The 14003-nt window shown below is 44.4% G+C and overlaps 1 protein-coding gene across 1 annotated transcript in view; it reads right to left on the bottom strand.

Moving 5' to 3' along the window:
- Window positions 1–6005, bottom strand: part of LOC132907226 (uncharacterized) — a 180710-nt gene extending 174705 nt beyond the window's left edge. Inside the window, exon 1 of the mRNA XM_060960106.1 lies at window positions 5940–6005. Within this exon, the coding sequence (XP_060816089.1) occupies window positions 5940–5966 (27 nt within the window). The 5' untranslated portion in view covers window positions 5967–6005. The remainder of the gene's footprint in view (window positions 1–5939) is intronic.
- Between the last annotated feature and the right edge of the window lie 7998 nt (window positions 6006–14003).

The following is a 14003-nucleotide window of genomic DNA, read 5'->3' as shown; positions in this document are numbered from 1 at the left end:
GAACGCTCGATGGGAAATTCCCACGAGCTTATGATTTTTGTTTCATAGAAACTTTTTCCTTCTTCTTTCTTCACTCGTTATCTTCCTTTCAAGAAATGCGCCGATTGTAGGAAGTAATTCTTTATTCCGTTTATATGTCCCGTTTATTTTTGGACAGAATTCCGAAAGAATCGAAGAACGATTTGGAGTTTTCTCGTGCTTTGTAATAAAACATCCGAATATTCCATCTGCAACTGCATCGAGTTTCCGATTTTGATCCCTCGGGAACTTCTTTCTTCGCGTTCTTCTGTTTGTTATATTTTTGTAAAAAAAAAAAAAAAAAGTGAATCGTGGAAACTATAGTTTGTTATTTCATCGCCCACTATATCTGGAATTCGACGAAAAAGACAAAGAACGGTTCTTCCTCGATCGTATTCTCTCTGCCAACTCATCTTCAGAGCCTGTTCTACTTTTCGACCTATCATCACCTGAGGAAGTACACTCCACTGACCTCCATTCTCCGTTAAAATTCCCCAAAGGTCGGTGCTCCCGAATGCCAAAAAATGTCCTAACGCAACCCAAAACGAAGAGCGAACCAATTTACCAAAAGACGAATACCCGCGTGAAAGAGGCGCGGAAAGAAAAAATTAGGTCGGATGGAAGAGCAACGAGGCCAATGTGGAACCGGGACGGAAAAGTTGCCCCGGAGTCCAGGAAGTTGCCAGTCGATAGTTGTACCGCTCCACCCCGAACGAGACCAATGTAGACTTAGGAGGAGAAGACGAGGTGAAGAAAGGAGGGAAGAGAAGATTCCGCGGGTGAAAGGTCAAGAGAAACGCGGCTTCTCGTAGTTGTCTAGCACGTTTGCAAAGAGGAAGAACGTTCTCAAGACCGAGCAAGAGGGAACGAGGGTGCGCAGTGCGGAAAGAATTCTGCATCCTGCACCCGTGAAGGTCATCTCCGGGACGAGCACACTTGACCTGCTTGCCATCGTCGAAGGACAACTTCCCTTCGTCAGACCCGCCAGCGATTTTTTCTCTCGTTTTACACGCTTCCCTTTACATTCTACTTGTTTCTTTTTTTTTTTTTTTTTTTTACACAATTTTTACACTCTATACGATTTTACGTTTCACCGCAAAAAAGTATTCGCGCATAGCCCTGTTTTCCATCGAATCGTTTTTTAACCGCCTGCACGTTTCATTTTCAGTAAATTTTCGTTGCGATATTTAAATAAGACTAACAAACGATACGAAACTTGATATATTTGCACTCGATCGATTCGTACATCGATGGTACGTAATAAATACAACGGCGCCCAAATAGCTTTCGCAGCTACTGCGAATCGAGTTTCGCGAAACCACGAGTTTTCGAACGAGCGTTCGAGAATTGCAGCCGAAGAGTCGGAGGCGTTGGTCGAGAAGATCTCGCTTGAATTTTTAAATCGAGCATGACAATTTTGTATATCAGGCTAGAAATACACGGGCGTTTTATACGCCGCGTATTGCACGTCGCATTTTCTCAACCGAAGTAACATCTTGGCTGGCTGAGCAGTTTACGCGCGTGTCACACACCGATACTAAACAGTGCGTCGTACTGCCAACGCGCTTCGTTTTCCGCGTACAACGCGCGACAGACAGCGTTCCTTGCGTCTGTGTAGACAGCCGCGTTAAAGCACATAGTTCCTACCTGGGCGGAGAAGACACGATGTGCAACACGCGTGTCTCGTAACACGTAACACGTATAAAACGTCGCCGCAGTCCTATAGCCTTACGAAAGCGCGAGCAGATTAATGGAATAATTTAATTTCGAAGATTAAAGTTAAAGTTTCCGTTGGAACAGAAAGGAGATTCCGAGGCCTACGCCCTTCTCCAGACGATACCGGGAAAAGTTGCGGTATTATGCGATCTTTTTTAAATTTATCGACGATACATCTGAAAAATGTACAGGGCTCGGTGGGATAATTCAATCTGGAAGATTAAGTTATCGATTTAGTCGAAGATAAACCTCTCTTTCTCTGGAAATTCAGAAGATTTAAGAAGGATCGTATAACTTTCTCGGGATACTCGTCTGCGTCGCAGGATTACGCCATTGTTAAATTTATTGGCGACAAATTGGAAAGTGTAAAAAGATTGATGGAATAATTTAATCCCGAAGATTAAATTATCGATCGAGTCTGAGACAAAACGAACCCCTTCTTTGGCCAACGCAACGCTTTCGAACAAACCTACGATTATCTTACAGCGATATTTCAAATTTTTCCACGCCACTCGAAAGGACACCGCGTAAATGAACGACGTTCGATCGATCTCGACCTTGCTCCCTTCTGTCGGCCATTTTTCACTCAATTACATCTTTCTAACCTGACGAAGTAACTTCGATCTGCACAAAATACAAACAAAAGAAGAGTCGTATTTTAATTAATACGTGAAACTTGCGTTATACCTTTCCTTTTCTTTTTTTCCTTTTTTTCAAATATTAAAAATTACTTTTGCTGAAATAACAGCAAGATTGAAATACCAAAATTGGAGGGTCGTAGCAGCACTAAACGACGACTCGGCATAAACAGAGTGACAAAAATATCGAAAATGGAACGCGGAATAAAATGAAATCGGAGATAAAGAACCGTCGGAAAAATTGTGATAGCGAACCGTGTGTAAAGAATGAGTCGCAACGAGAGCTCCCTTTTCATTAGGAACTCCCATTACAATTTACAGATAGAAACACTTTCAACAATACCGTGCAAGTTGTATTCGTTCGTCTGAATGGAACGCTATACTACCGCCTTGCAGCGTGATGGAGGCTGTTTACACGAGTACACTGACCCAGGAGTACCTCGGCTCTTTGTGCTCGTCGCCATTCACGGACGTTGGCGACGATTAAACAACACGGTACCTGCGACACCCAATAAATACGAGCAACCATCCCCGAGCGTAACAACTGCACCAAGCATAAACCATTTTGCGCAGTTCTTGAAAATATCCGATCGCTTCAGAGATATCCAGCAAAAAGACCGGCGATTTACCACGATTATGATCCTACCTTTATGAAACGTTTCCACGTATAGTTACAAAGAAACGAACCTTTATAACGATCATGGTATTTCGCAATTTTATCCCGTCTATGTGCATTTGTCGCTAATGATTCCGCGACTATGATCAAATAACGTAGAACGCTTAGTTGCTTTCAGCGGATAAAAAGCAAATGTTAAGGCACCTTCCGCCGAGATATTCTACTTCAAACAGTCGACGACTTTATATTTCCTGCCAGATATTTTATTCGCTCGATCCGCTTCTACAAGATATTACGTAACGCAGCGGGACAAAATCCGCGAACGCTTGGCATTTGCGATGCTTCAAGTTCGAGATACCCATTATTTCGAAGAGCTGTCATTTGTTAGAAAATAATTCAAAGGGCTACTCGTTTATCATTAAAGCACGTGGAATAAAACGATGAAACGTAGGACGTGTATCGCCGGTCATAAATATGAGAACACTCGTTCGTTATATTTATTGGAAAATGTTAACAAATTTCACTTTATTTATCAACGGCTACTCGTTCGTTGTTTAAACACGCGAAAACCAAAGTCGAGAAACTCGGAAACTAAAATTCAGTTTCATCAATTACTCGAAAAAATATCGAACCACTCGATATCGAAGGAACAGAAAGCGATACACACGAGAATAATTGGATCGTTTCGAAAGCCAAGCACTCGTGCTACTTAAAATTCGAGATACTGTCGTTATAAATATGATAAATACGAAAACCTAAGAAATATTGTTTCAAGTTGCTCCCATTTCTTATTTGTTAAACAGACCAATGGACTATATACCCGTTTACCGTTCGAACACACGAAACGAAATGATGAAACAACGAATACCTTAGAATCGAAAATCTTCGGGCAATTATTCGAAAAAGTATCGAACGATTCGCTCGGAGGCAAACAAAGCGAGACACGCGGCAATAAATCGGACCTCCTGGAAAGCCAAGCGAGAAGGTGCACCGATAACTCAAACCTAACTCTCCCTCGGTCGATTCAAAAGCCAAGATGCTCGTCTACCGACCTTCTCCAGGTACATTAATCACGAGATCCCCGAGAACAGCGGACGAAAGAGCCGAAAGTCACGGATGACCTCCTGACACTCTGTTCTGGACACGCGAGATACCTATTGCTCGGACAGCGAGCGTGGGCGACGATTCTCGCGAAGCGAAACGACAAACACGTCGAGATAAAAGGGCAAAGAGGCGAAAGCAGAGGACGAGGACGAAACGAAAATAGACGAAAGGAAAGGAGAAGAAGCTCGCGTTCGTTGTAAAAAGACGCGAAGCGCGGAAGAAACGGGCAATCTGAAAATGTACCGCGGCATATTCTGACGTTGATTGAAAGTAGTTTGTCAACTGCGGCCTTCCATCAGACAGATTGCTCGAATTTCCGCGGCGGTATCGTTTTTAATACCGTGAAATCTCGGCGTCCCGACGGCACGGCGACCTATTAGTCGAAACTACGCGATGACTGTTACAAGGGTAGAAGAAACAGGGTCTTTTGACCGATGAACGAGTGGCACGCTCGAGGACGAACGTTGGAAGTAACGCGGTTGACGAACGCAGAGAGGTTTTTTTCGGTGGAAAACGTGACAAGAGGAACGCCGTGTTAATCGGCAAGGCTCGTGCGGTAAAAGTTTGAAAAAGATAAAAGGGATTCTACAAACGATTTTCGAGTAAAGATTCGAACGAAGTAGGTTGTACGATGATCCCTGTGACAGTTGTAAAGGGATAGTAGAGAACGTAGTTTCCTTCTTTTCAAGGGTAGAGACTCGTTTCTGGAAGAGTTGGTATGACACTTGGAGAGAAACTCATAAAACATAATTCACAAAGATGAAAAACGTGTGCGTGAAGGAGTCGTTTCTGGAAGAATTGGCACGACACTTGGGGAAAAATTCATAAAACGTAAGAGGTGAAAAGCGTGAGGTTTCGAGAACGTTATTCCAGATAATTATCACAGCACTGGCGGAAGAAAACGTTAAAGAAAGAAAGGAAAAAAGCGCGCGCTATTTTTCTGCGCGTGAAAAATCGCGTGAAGTTTAAGTGGATGTACGAGACCCTCTTTGAAGAATCGGAACTGTTCGTTTCGGTGGCGTCACGAGCGTGGAAAGCGGCTCGTACGATCGTCGCGCTCTTGCTCGTGCTTTTCAACTCGATCAAAGAACACGCGTTTCTCGAACGAACTCACAAAGAATCCATCGATCCACCCGGCACGACGTTTCCTTTGACTCGCCTTGACTTCTCGATTCTGTTGCCGTCTCGAACGTGTCAGCGATTTCAATCTCTCGATCGACTTCCCAACTTCAAACTCTCCGAGAAATCGCCGACTAAACGTTCTCGACCAAACGCTCGAAACCCGTGTTAGGGTCGTGCTCCAATTTCGTAGAACTCTGGACACGTCTCGAAATTTCTAACCGACTATTTCCGTCCGATGTGGAACGAATTTACGTCACTTTAGGAATAGCGTTGAGAAACACGCGTTTAAAGTCGAACGCGAAGGCCACCGGAGACTTCTCTGAACTTGCGTCACCGAGAGACCATCTACGCGCCAGACGTCCTTGACCAGTCTCGCAACTAAAAGCCCTCGCTCACCCCAAGAATCAGTCAACCCGATTCACCCCGTTTCCCGAACGTCAAGGATGTTTCGAAATGCCAAGGATGAGCCGTACAACTTCCACAGACTCTCCCACGGCCAGTCTCTAACTGCGTAAAACTCTAGCCAAGTTCCACGAACGTCCTTGACCACGCTCACCATTCGATCCTTCGTTCACCCCACTACCAAGCCACCCGTATCGCCATATACACGGCGTACGTTTAACGATAATGCTAATTCCTCGCAAGATGTCCAGGTGCTTCGAAGCACGGACTAATACTACAAACACTTAACGAATAGCCCGGTTGTCCGCGTAAAACCTACCAACCCCAATTCCTCCGCAAGCTGGTCTCATCCAAAGCCGAGTCTCCTCTCCATCGACTTCTCCCAACAACCCCGATGATCCTCGTTGCGATCCAAACGATCTTCAGATCGCCCTTGCAGATCCTCCCTAGGACGCCACGTCCTCCGGTATACGTGTACGCGCATACATACACGCGTGTATCCTTGCGTGATATGTACGTCCTAGATATCCAACGAGTACGTACGGTCACGAAACTCCGTAGAAGCGTGTACGACGCGTCGAAAATTGCGCGATCGTATTGGAACGAGAGATAGAGCAAGAGAAAGAGACAGAGAGACAGAGATAGAGAGCGTAAGTGAGAGAAACAGATGGATAAAGTCAATTAGAGAGAACGGCGTCGCGTGAGGTCGGCGTGTTCTGTGGCGCGCAACTGGCTCCGGTGTGCTCCGGTCGGAGCGAACAGGTTCGCTGCCTCGTCCGAGGGCTTGTGACCCAGTTCGAGTCAGGGCCGGAGAGTGCGCGCTACGGCCGGCAGCGCGTCGCGATACCTACTGAGCGGATCGCGCTCTCCGGCCCCAGCTGCGCGCACTTCCACCCCTTCCGTGTTCCTTCCATCTCTCCGTCAACCCTGTACGCACGAACCGCGAGCGTGCGAGGTCTGCTTCCCGCACAGAGCACCTTCCGTCTTGTCTCTTCGCGCGTTGCTTTCCCGAAAACGCAATTTTTCTTACCTCTGCCCCCCGCCCCTATGTCGGTCGTGTTTGCATAGTCGACGATGATATTTTTCGAGTATAGACGAACGGTTGCAAATGGTTAGGAGGAAGAATCGAAGCGACACGGCCGGGAAAGTGGTGCGCGGTAGGGTGAAAGCAACCCCTACCAGTTTCGAACGCGCTCCCCTCCATATTGATTAGTGCGCGCACGGGCCACCACAGCATCCAGCGACGAGCTCCGCTCCGCTACACGCTGTCAACATGCCTGCCGAACCGAAATTCAACGATGGTCAACCCCACTCCGATGGGAGAACCATAGAAGGGTGGTCGGGCCGCCGGGGGTTAAGGGTTCTTTGCGAAGTCGCGGACGAGGAGCACGAGGGCGGTTAGGGTGTCGCGATAGAAATTGATTAATCGAGACATCGGTGTTTCCGAGGGATTTCCAGGAAATTTCGCAGGTTTGGCGGTAGCAGACATGGTAATGCATTCTTGATCTTATTTGCTTATTTATGTACCGAGCGAGTTACGATACATTACGTTACGATACATGCATTTACAAGGACTGGTGGTTTTAGATACAATCAGTTGGGAAAATAGTAGAGCAAAATAGAGGCGAAAGGGCATAGTTATAACAGTAAATTTGAGATGAAGATAATGCAAGAAAGGCAGACGCAACACCGGTGGAGAAAAGATCTATGCGGTCAGAAAAATTATCAGTTGGCGAGCAAATACCATTTAAACGGAATAACTACATGGAAACACTGGAATTTATAGGCAACGACCGTTGAAACAACGATTTCCTTGTAGACCCAACAAAAGTGGTGAATTAAAATCAATCGATGCAAGAATATGCCAACTGTTTGTACGGCTGTTCGATTACTTCATGTAGCAGATACAAACAAATCGGTGAACAAACGTGGCGCGTTTTGCTCGTTGGGCAGCGCAAACCACTGCGTGCGAAGCGAAGAAATCCACGTGGAATTCTTTTGAGAAGCGGCATGTGTTTCATAAGGCAAAGAGACAAGGCGGGGGAGATGCATCGATTTTGTTTACGGCAAACAGAGATGTTCGAAGGATGTCCAATTACCGCTATGAAATGGCGGTTGTTCGAACTCTGCAAACTGCCGAAATTTTCTCCAACTTACCCAACTTCTTGTTGTCATAGGAATCGATTAATCGAGACACCGATGTTTACAGGGCATTTCGACGAAATTTCGGACGAGATGCTTAAACGGTTGTGCAAAATTTTCGATTTTGTAATGCCCCACTGTAAAATGGAGATCGTTTAAATTTTGCGAATACTAGTAGCGTATGTTTTATCGCGAATGGAACAAATAAATACGAATGATATTTGTTTCTAAATAATTCATGGATTGGCTCTTATAAAAGAAGCTGGAACAAACGTTCGTAGCCCTTTTGGAGAGAAATTCGATATTGTTTAAATGCGTAGATTTTCTTACACATCGATCCAGCCAACGACGTATGTATGCGTCGCGTAGCGTAAATTATTTTCAATTAGCGTTAGAAACTTTTCTGCGAACCTAGTACAATGAACTTTTATCGGAAATGCCATAGCGAATTTTCAATAGGTTACAGAAGTTATATATATATAGTTGGAGATTATAGAACGAAGATACAACGATAGCGAATAAGTTTGCGAATAATTTTCGATTCGAAACGAAACGTCTTTGCTTTCAATTAAGCACAAAATAGCCGCTTTGAAATAACAACGTTAATCGGATTTGGATCCGCGGCGCTCGGTGTTTGAAACTCGCAAAGAAAACTTACTTGCTACTTCGTTTAGCCAGGGCTGGTCGGTTCGCGTCAATGTTCCTCTTCTATTAGATCGGCTCTGCAGAAAAGCGGTCTGAAACGCGCGATACTTCGCTTCAAAAACGAAGCTCTGATCGCATCGAATCTTCCGACGTGTAAGAACAGATTTGTCCGCATATCATGCGAATCATCCTGTCATCCGTCAAACCATCCGCGCATCCTGCTCGCTCGCACATTACAGTCGCGCGTCTACGTTTCACGCGTAATCGATCGCTTCCACCCTGCCCCGTTTTTTAAACATTTACTCGAGTATTTTTTATTTAACACGTTCAACGATTAATTCGTTTCTCCCTGCTATCGCTTCCGCCACAAATTTCACCGATAATCGCTCGTTTCAATTTTAAACTACCGCACCGAAAAATACAATAATATGCTCAACCCCTGTTACGATATCTATAAGCTAGAAATATAATAATGACAGTGAAAAACCAAACTTGCTTTTTCATAGAGCGCGCTATTTTCCTACAAATTTCAATCGCGCCTCTTTGTTTAGACTGTAAACGGTGCCGCGGGAAGCTCGCGAGATAATGTACGGAAGTTATTAAAGAATCGGTGGGCCGAGAGCAGATCTGGGGAAAAACGGAAAGTAAAAACGAGCCGGACGAAGTCTGAAATCGATCGTAGACGCGATTCTACGGTAATCCGATGGGAAGTAACGGCAGCAAAAATCGCGACCACGTTTTCCCAGCGATATAACTAAAGAAAAAAGATCTGCTGGCTCTAAATCACGGCCAGCCGTTCTGCCATTAATTAACGGTATCGACAGCCGGCTAATAGACTGTCCGTATTAATATGAATATTACACTTTCCACCGTGCCAGGATAAACAGCCTCTGAATTCGCGAGGGCGAGTCGCGTGCGGGCGCTCGCAACCGCCGCGAGTCGCAGGTGTGAACCAAACGGGTTTATTAATTGATTTTAGTCACGTGTGCGTAGCGATATTATATTCGCAGGTTGCTGCACATTTTTGTTGCAGATTTCGCCGCTATTTTCTGCGATTTTTAAACAGATACACACACGCACACATACGTATAAATAAATACAGCGAAATATTATTTCGCAAATGTTCAGACGAGAACGTATTATCTCGTTGAAAATTTCACCGCTAGAAAAACCGAAAATCGAGATGGACATATATTTCTTCGAATAATATGTGATTTAAAGTTACTCGATTTATTATAGCAAATAATCGTATTAAATTAAATCGTACAGAGATAATAGAGAACGGCGAACAGGAAATGTGAGAACATTTCGCCGCACATTTACCGGAGAAAATTTCTACGCGCACATTGTGCGTGTAATAAACATAAAACGATTGGATATTTCATCGACGCTATGCCACGCGACTGCCAACATTATATTGGCAAATATATTTATGGTAAATATATTTGAATCTAAGCTGAAGATATTTACTGGAGACTTATATTTAGTAAAAAATAATAGTCTACAAAACAATCGTCTTAAGTGTGATAACAAGTATTAAAAATATTTCCATCGAATACAGAAACTCCTTAATATCATGGATGATTGCCAGTTTACATACTTGTACGATCTCTACGAAAAATATACTCGTACTTAAATACTTACTCACTTACAACATCCACATACATTTTCAGATTCAATTCAATTAGGTGGCACAACAGTACTAACAAAATCTCAAACTGTTTCGTATAACGCATAAAAGACGTCGACAAGTGTACTGTATATCCACTGTATATCGAATCGAGCATCAAACGATCTTCTAAAACGAGCGGAATATCTCCCCGTCGTCTCTTTAAGGAGACGGTTCGTGAAACGACCACTGGGCGCTCAATAAAATCTCGAAAAATTCAGCATCCCCTATTCATGGTAAGTTCACTGGCAAATAAAGAAATCCACCTAATTCGAAAGTTGTCCGCCACGACGAATAAGAAACTCCCGAGGCCGTCGACCTCTTGTTCGTTAAGACCACCTTCCCCTTCCGGTGGATAGCTAAGAGAGCTGGCTGATGAAAGAAAATCAAGTGCATTCCCCAAAGGAGATTGCACGGTCTCGAGGCATCCGTCGACCTTCTTCGAAATGCATGTCCCCGACGCGATCGCGGCGCGAGCCGGTGAAAGGACAGAGGAGGCAGAGGCAGAAGAGAAAGAGGCGGAGGAGAGCTTTCACTTTCGTTCCTCGAAAGCTCGAGCCTCCGTCGGAACTTAAAGTCGCGCGTTCCCACGGTTCCAGCTCGTTTCACCGCTCTCCCCCCGCTTCTTCTGGCCACTTCGCCCCTGGCCCCGTGCCGAAGTCGAGATTTTCCGCCGTTACGACCGTGAATGGACCTTCCTTCCGCTCTTTAACCCTGTTCCCCGTCCATCTAAGAGTGGGACAGAGTGAAAAGCGGCCGAGGAACGCGATAAAAAAAGACGATTTCGAGATGATCACCGGCCTAACGAGAGGATCTTTCTTGAATCGACCAGCTATTCGCACGTGTGTGCATACTAGTGCGACTTTCGATTAGATGGGACGGATAATGAGAGGGACAAGAAAATAGCGTCTTCTATAGCTGATCGTCACGCGTTGCTTGGTTCCGAATTTTATCGATATCATCGTGACCGTCTCGTCGCGAAGTTAATTCAATTTTACTAATTAATGTTTCATACGGCACATACAATATGGACATAAAGTGCGGCTAACGTTCAAATACTTTCGTGTTTCAGTGTGTATACGGTAGAATTTTATTTATCCGAACTTGCCGCGGGATAAATAGGTTATATTCGTACGTCGTAATCGGAGTTCATAGCGACCAATTTTCCTCGCTATTTATTATCTTCGTTCGTATAATAGGAGGTCGCGTTCAGGTAAGCGAATTCGACCAGCGAAAGTTCAACTAATCGAGCATTAATTAAAATTTCGTTCCTACAGATGGAGCTCGGATAAATGGAATTATAAACACGATACTTTACGATAGTATTGGATTTATCAGAAATAACCCATATACTTTTGCCTAGTTATCTTCTCATCTTCATGTAGTAAGAAGTAAGTAAGTAGTACAGGTCGATGATAAATTCCACCTAGTTCTCGTTTGATTTGAACTGTTGCTAAGTTTCTTTGTGCAGATGATAATATGAGACGAGAATAGTTCCCGGAAGAGTCTACAGGGATTCTAGCAGAGTAGCCCTATAATATCCGCCAGTTCATTCGCGATGAAGAACGGTAAGAAGTTTATCGTGGGATGAAAGTAGAAGGTTTATTGGGTTGGCTTATTGGGTCACCGATTGTTGGCACCCTCAGGCACGTCTACGAGTAGCTACCAAGTATTATGTCCATTCTGTCCGAGATAAATGGGAGGTATCAACAGATTGACTCTCGAATGTCAATACTATAGCTCTGTAACTTATCCGTCGATAGGAAAGATCTGGTCGATGATAGCTATAGGCTCTTTAATTCCCTGATCCAAATGCTTCAAGTAGTATAACTCCGTGGTATCTGAGACAGGAAGGACATTTTTAATTGATACAACGATCGGTACAACTTTGATACTTTAACCCAAGCGATATCATCGATGTGTAATGTGAAAAAATGGAAACTTTTTCCAACCAACGATTAAGACTTTCTGCTGCATCTGTAATATAGATTCCTGATTCAAATTCTTAAGTAAAATTAGTACAGCGGTAGTATTAGTTTAAGCAGCATGGTTCGATGACATGTCGTACGAGAGAGAAATTTCTAATTAACGCCACGATCGATGCTGATGGTACTTTACTGCAAGTAATATTATCGACGTGTAATATACATAAGTGGAGAAATTTTCTAACCAACGATTAAGATTTCTCGCTACTACAAGTAAATAGTACTACTCCGTGATATGTCCGACATACGCGAACAATTATTACGACTCAAATTCCCTATCGTAGTGGAAATTTGCCGAAAGAAAATTCTATAATTAAAAGTTAAAGCTACCACTATTCGAACGTCGAACCCAATTTTTCCCTATCGAATCTCTGTTCCTGCTTTAAAAATTCCCCTAGTTGGAATTCCTCTGCTCGGGATATCGACCGGCAATTAATTGAATACGTTGGCGGTTGATTAATCTCAACTCGATCGATAGTCTCTATCGACTAATAAATGAAATTCGAACGCAGAGCGGCCGGTCCGACTGACCTAATTTATACTCGCCGCTTCGATGGATTCGTCGTGCGAAACAACCGTCGGTTAAGTGGCCCGTGAACCGAGCGCCTTTGTCTTCTCTCCACTTCTCTCTTTAATTTCGACCTGGTCCTCATTGTATCGGAATATTCACATGGAAGGTGTCGTTTCGCGCGTGTCTCTGTTTTCTTAAATAATCAAGAGACAAGTAGGAGAAAAACTTCGGGACGAATGTTGAAGCTGAGCTGTCGTGAATTACGTGCGATTCTTTCATCGTACATTGGATTCTTTCTCTCAATAAGAAATAATACACGAATATACGTTGTTGCGTGATGCCGTATTCGTTTCCCTTATCCCACTAACGCTTCGTCTTCATTTGTTCCCTCATCGACGTAAAATTCCACGCATCTACGCATACACATACGCATCGCGTTTATCCTCATACGGAGGATAAAAGCGATACTTGTCTCTTGGTGTCCCTCTGGCAATAACCAAGACACGCGTGTACGTTATTTCGATAAATAGTTAAAGCAACGAAAAGGAGATAAGCTGGTAATTGGGAAAAAATGAAAACGAAAGGAAATTCGAGCAACGAAAGAACGTCGAGTCAGCGAAATAGTTGACGACGCTGAATACGATCGAAGCAAGTATCCACTCGTTGAATAATACTCCATAAACAAACTCCAAAGCTGCGATAAAATCGGAAAATAGTCATAATCCAAATACGAATCGAGCGCGCGAACGATCCCATTCGGCCAAGAAAACGACCGAAATCACACGTTTCCGACACCCGCGTGCCAACCATTCGCACATATCAAGAGCGGCAATACCTCTACCCGAACAACACCACTAAAGCCACCGAGTTTGATTGGCCAGTTTGGCCGAACGCTGGTGGAATATTCAAGAGAAAAGAAGAGCGCGGCGTTGGTTTAAGCTCACCGGTGGTAGTAACAGTGGCGTTTCGGGGATTGGAAACGAGCTTGTTTGCAAGGTAAAAGAGGAAGAACCATCCTCGTTTCATCCCGCCTCCCCTCTCCTCCTTAGAACTGTGGCTCGTTTACGTCTGTGGCCCTTTATTGCGACAACGTTTCGCATTTTCTCTGTGGGATTATTCCGCGGGCCGAATCGCAAAACTCGTTGACGCTAGCGCACGAAGACACGCCGGAAAATAGAATAACACCTTGGCCCCCGGAAATGAGATTTCGTGGCCCCCACAGAACGTAATTTCGCCGTGAAGAAACCTGCCGGAAGAGGAGGCAGTGGAGGAGACGGAAGAAGCATGGAAAAAATGGCGAGGAGAACCGGCATAGTGGAAGGTGTAATTCTCAGGGAGGCAGAATCGGCTGGGTCTGGAGTCGCGTTAATAGAATACCGGAAACCGACACCGCTACGCTGGAATTCTTTTCTTACGAGACAGACAGAAAGAATAT

This window comes from Bombus pascuorum, chromosome 5 (assembly GCF_905332965.1).
Source record: "Bombus pascuorum chromosome 5, iyBomPasc1.1, whole genome shotgun sequence".
Lineage (NCBI taxonomy): Eukaryota > Metazoa > Arthropoda > Insecta > Hymenoptera > Apidae > Bombus > Bombus pascuorum.
Note: the sequence above shows the minus strand (reverse complement) of the source record. Positions and strands in the feature narration are given on the sequence as shown.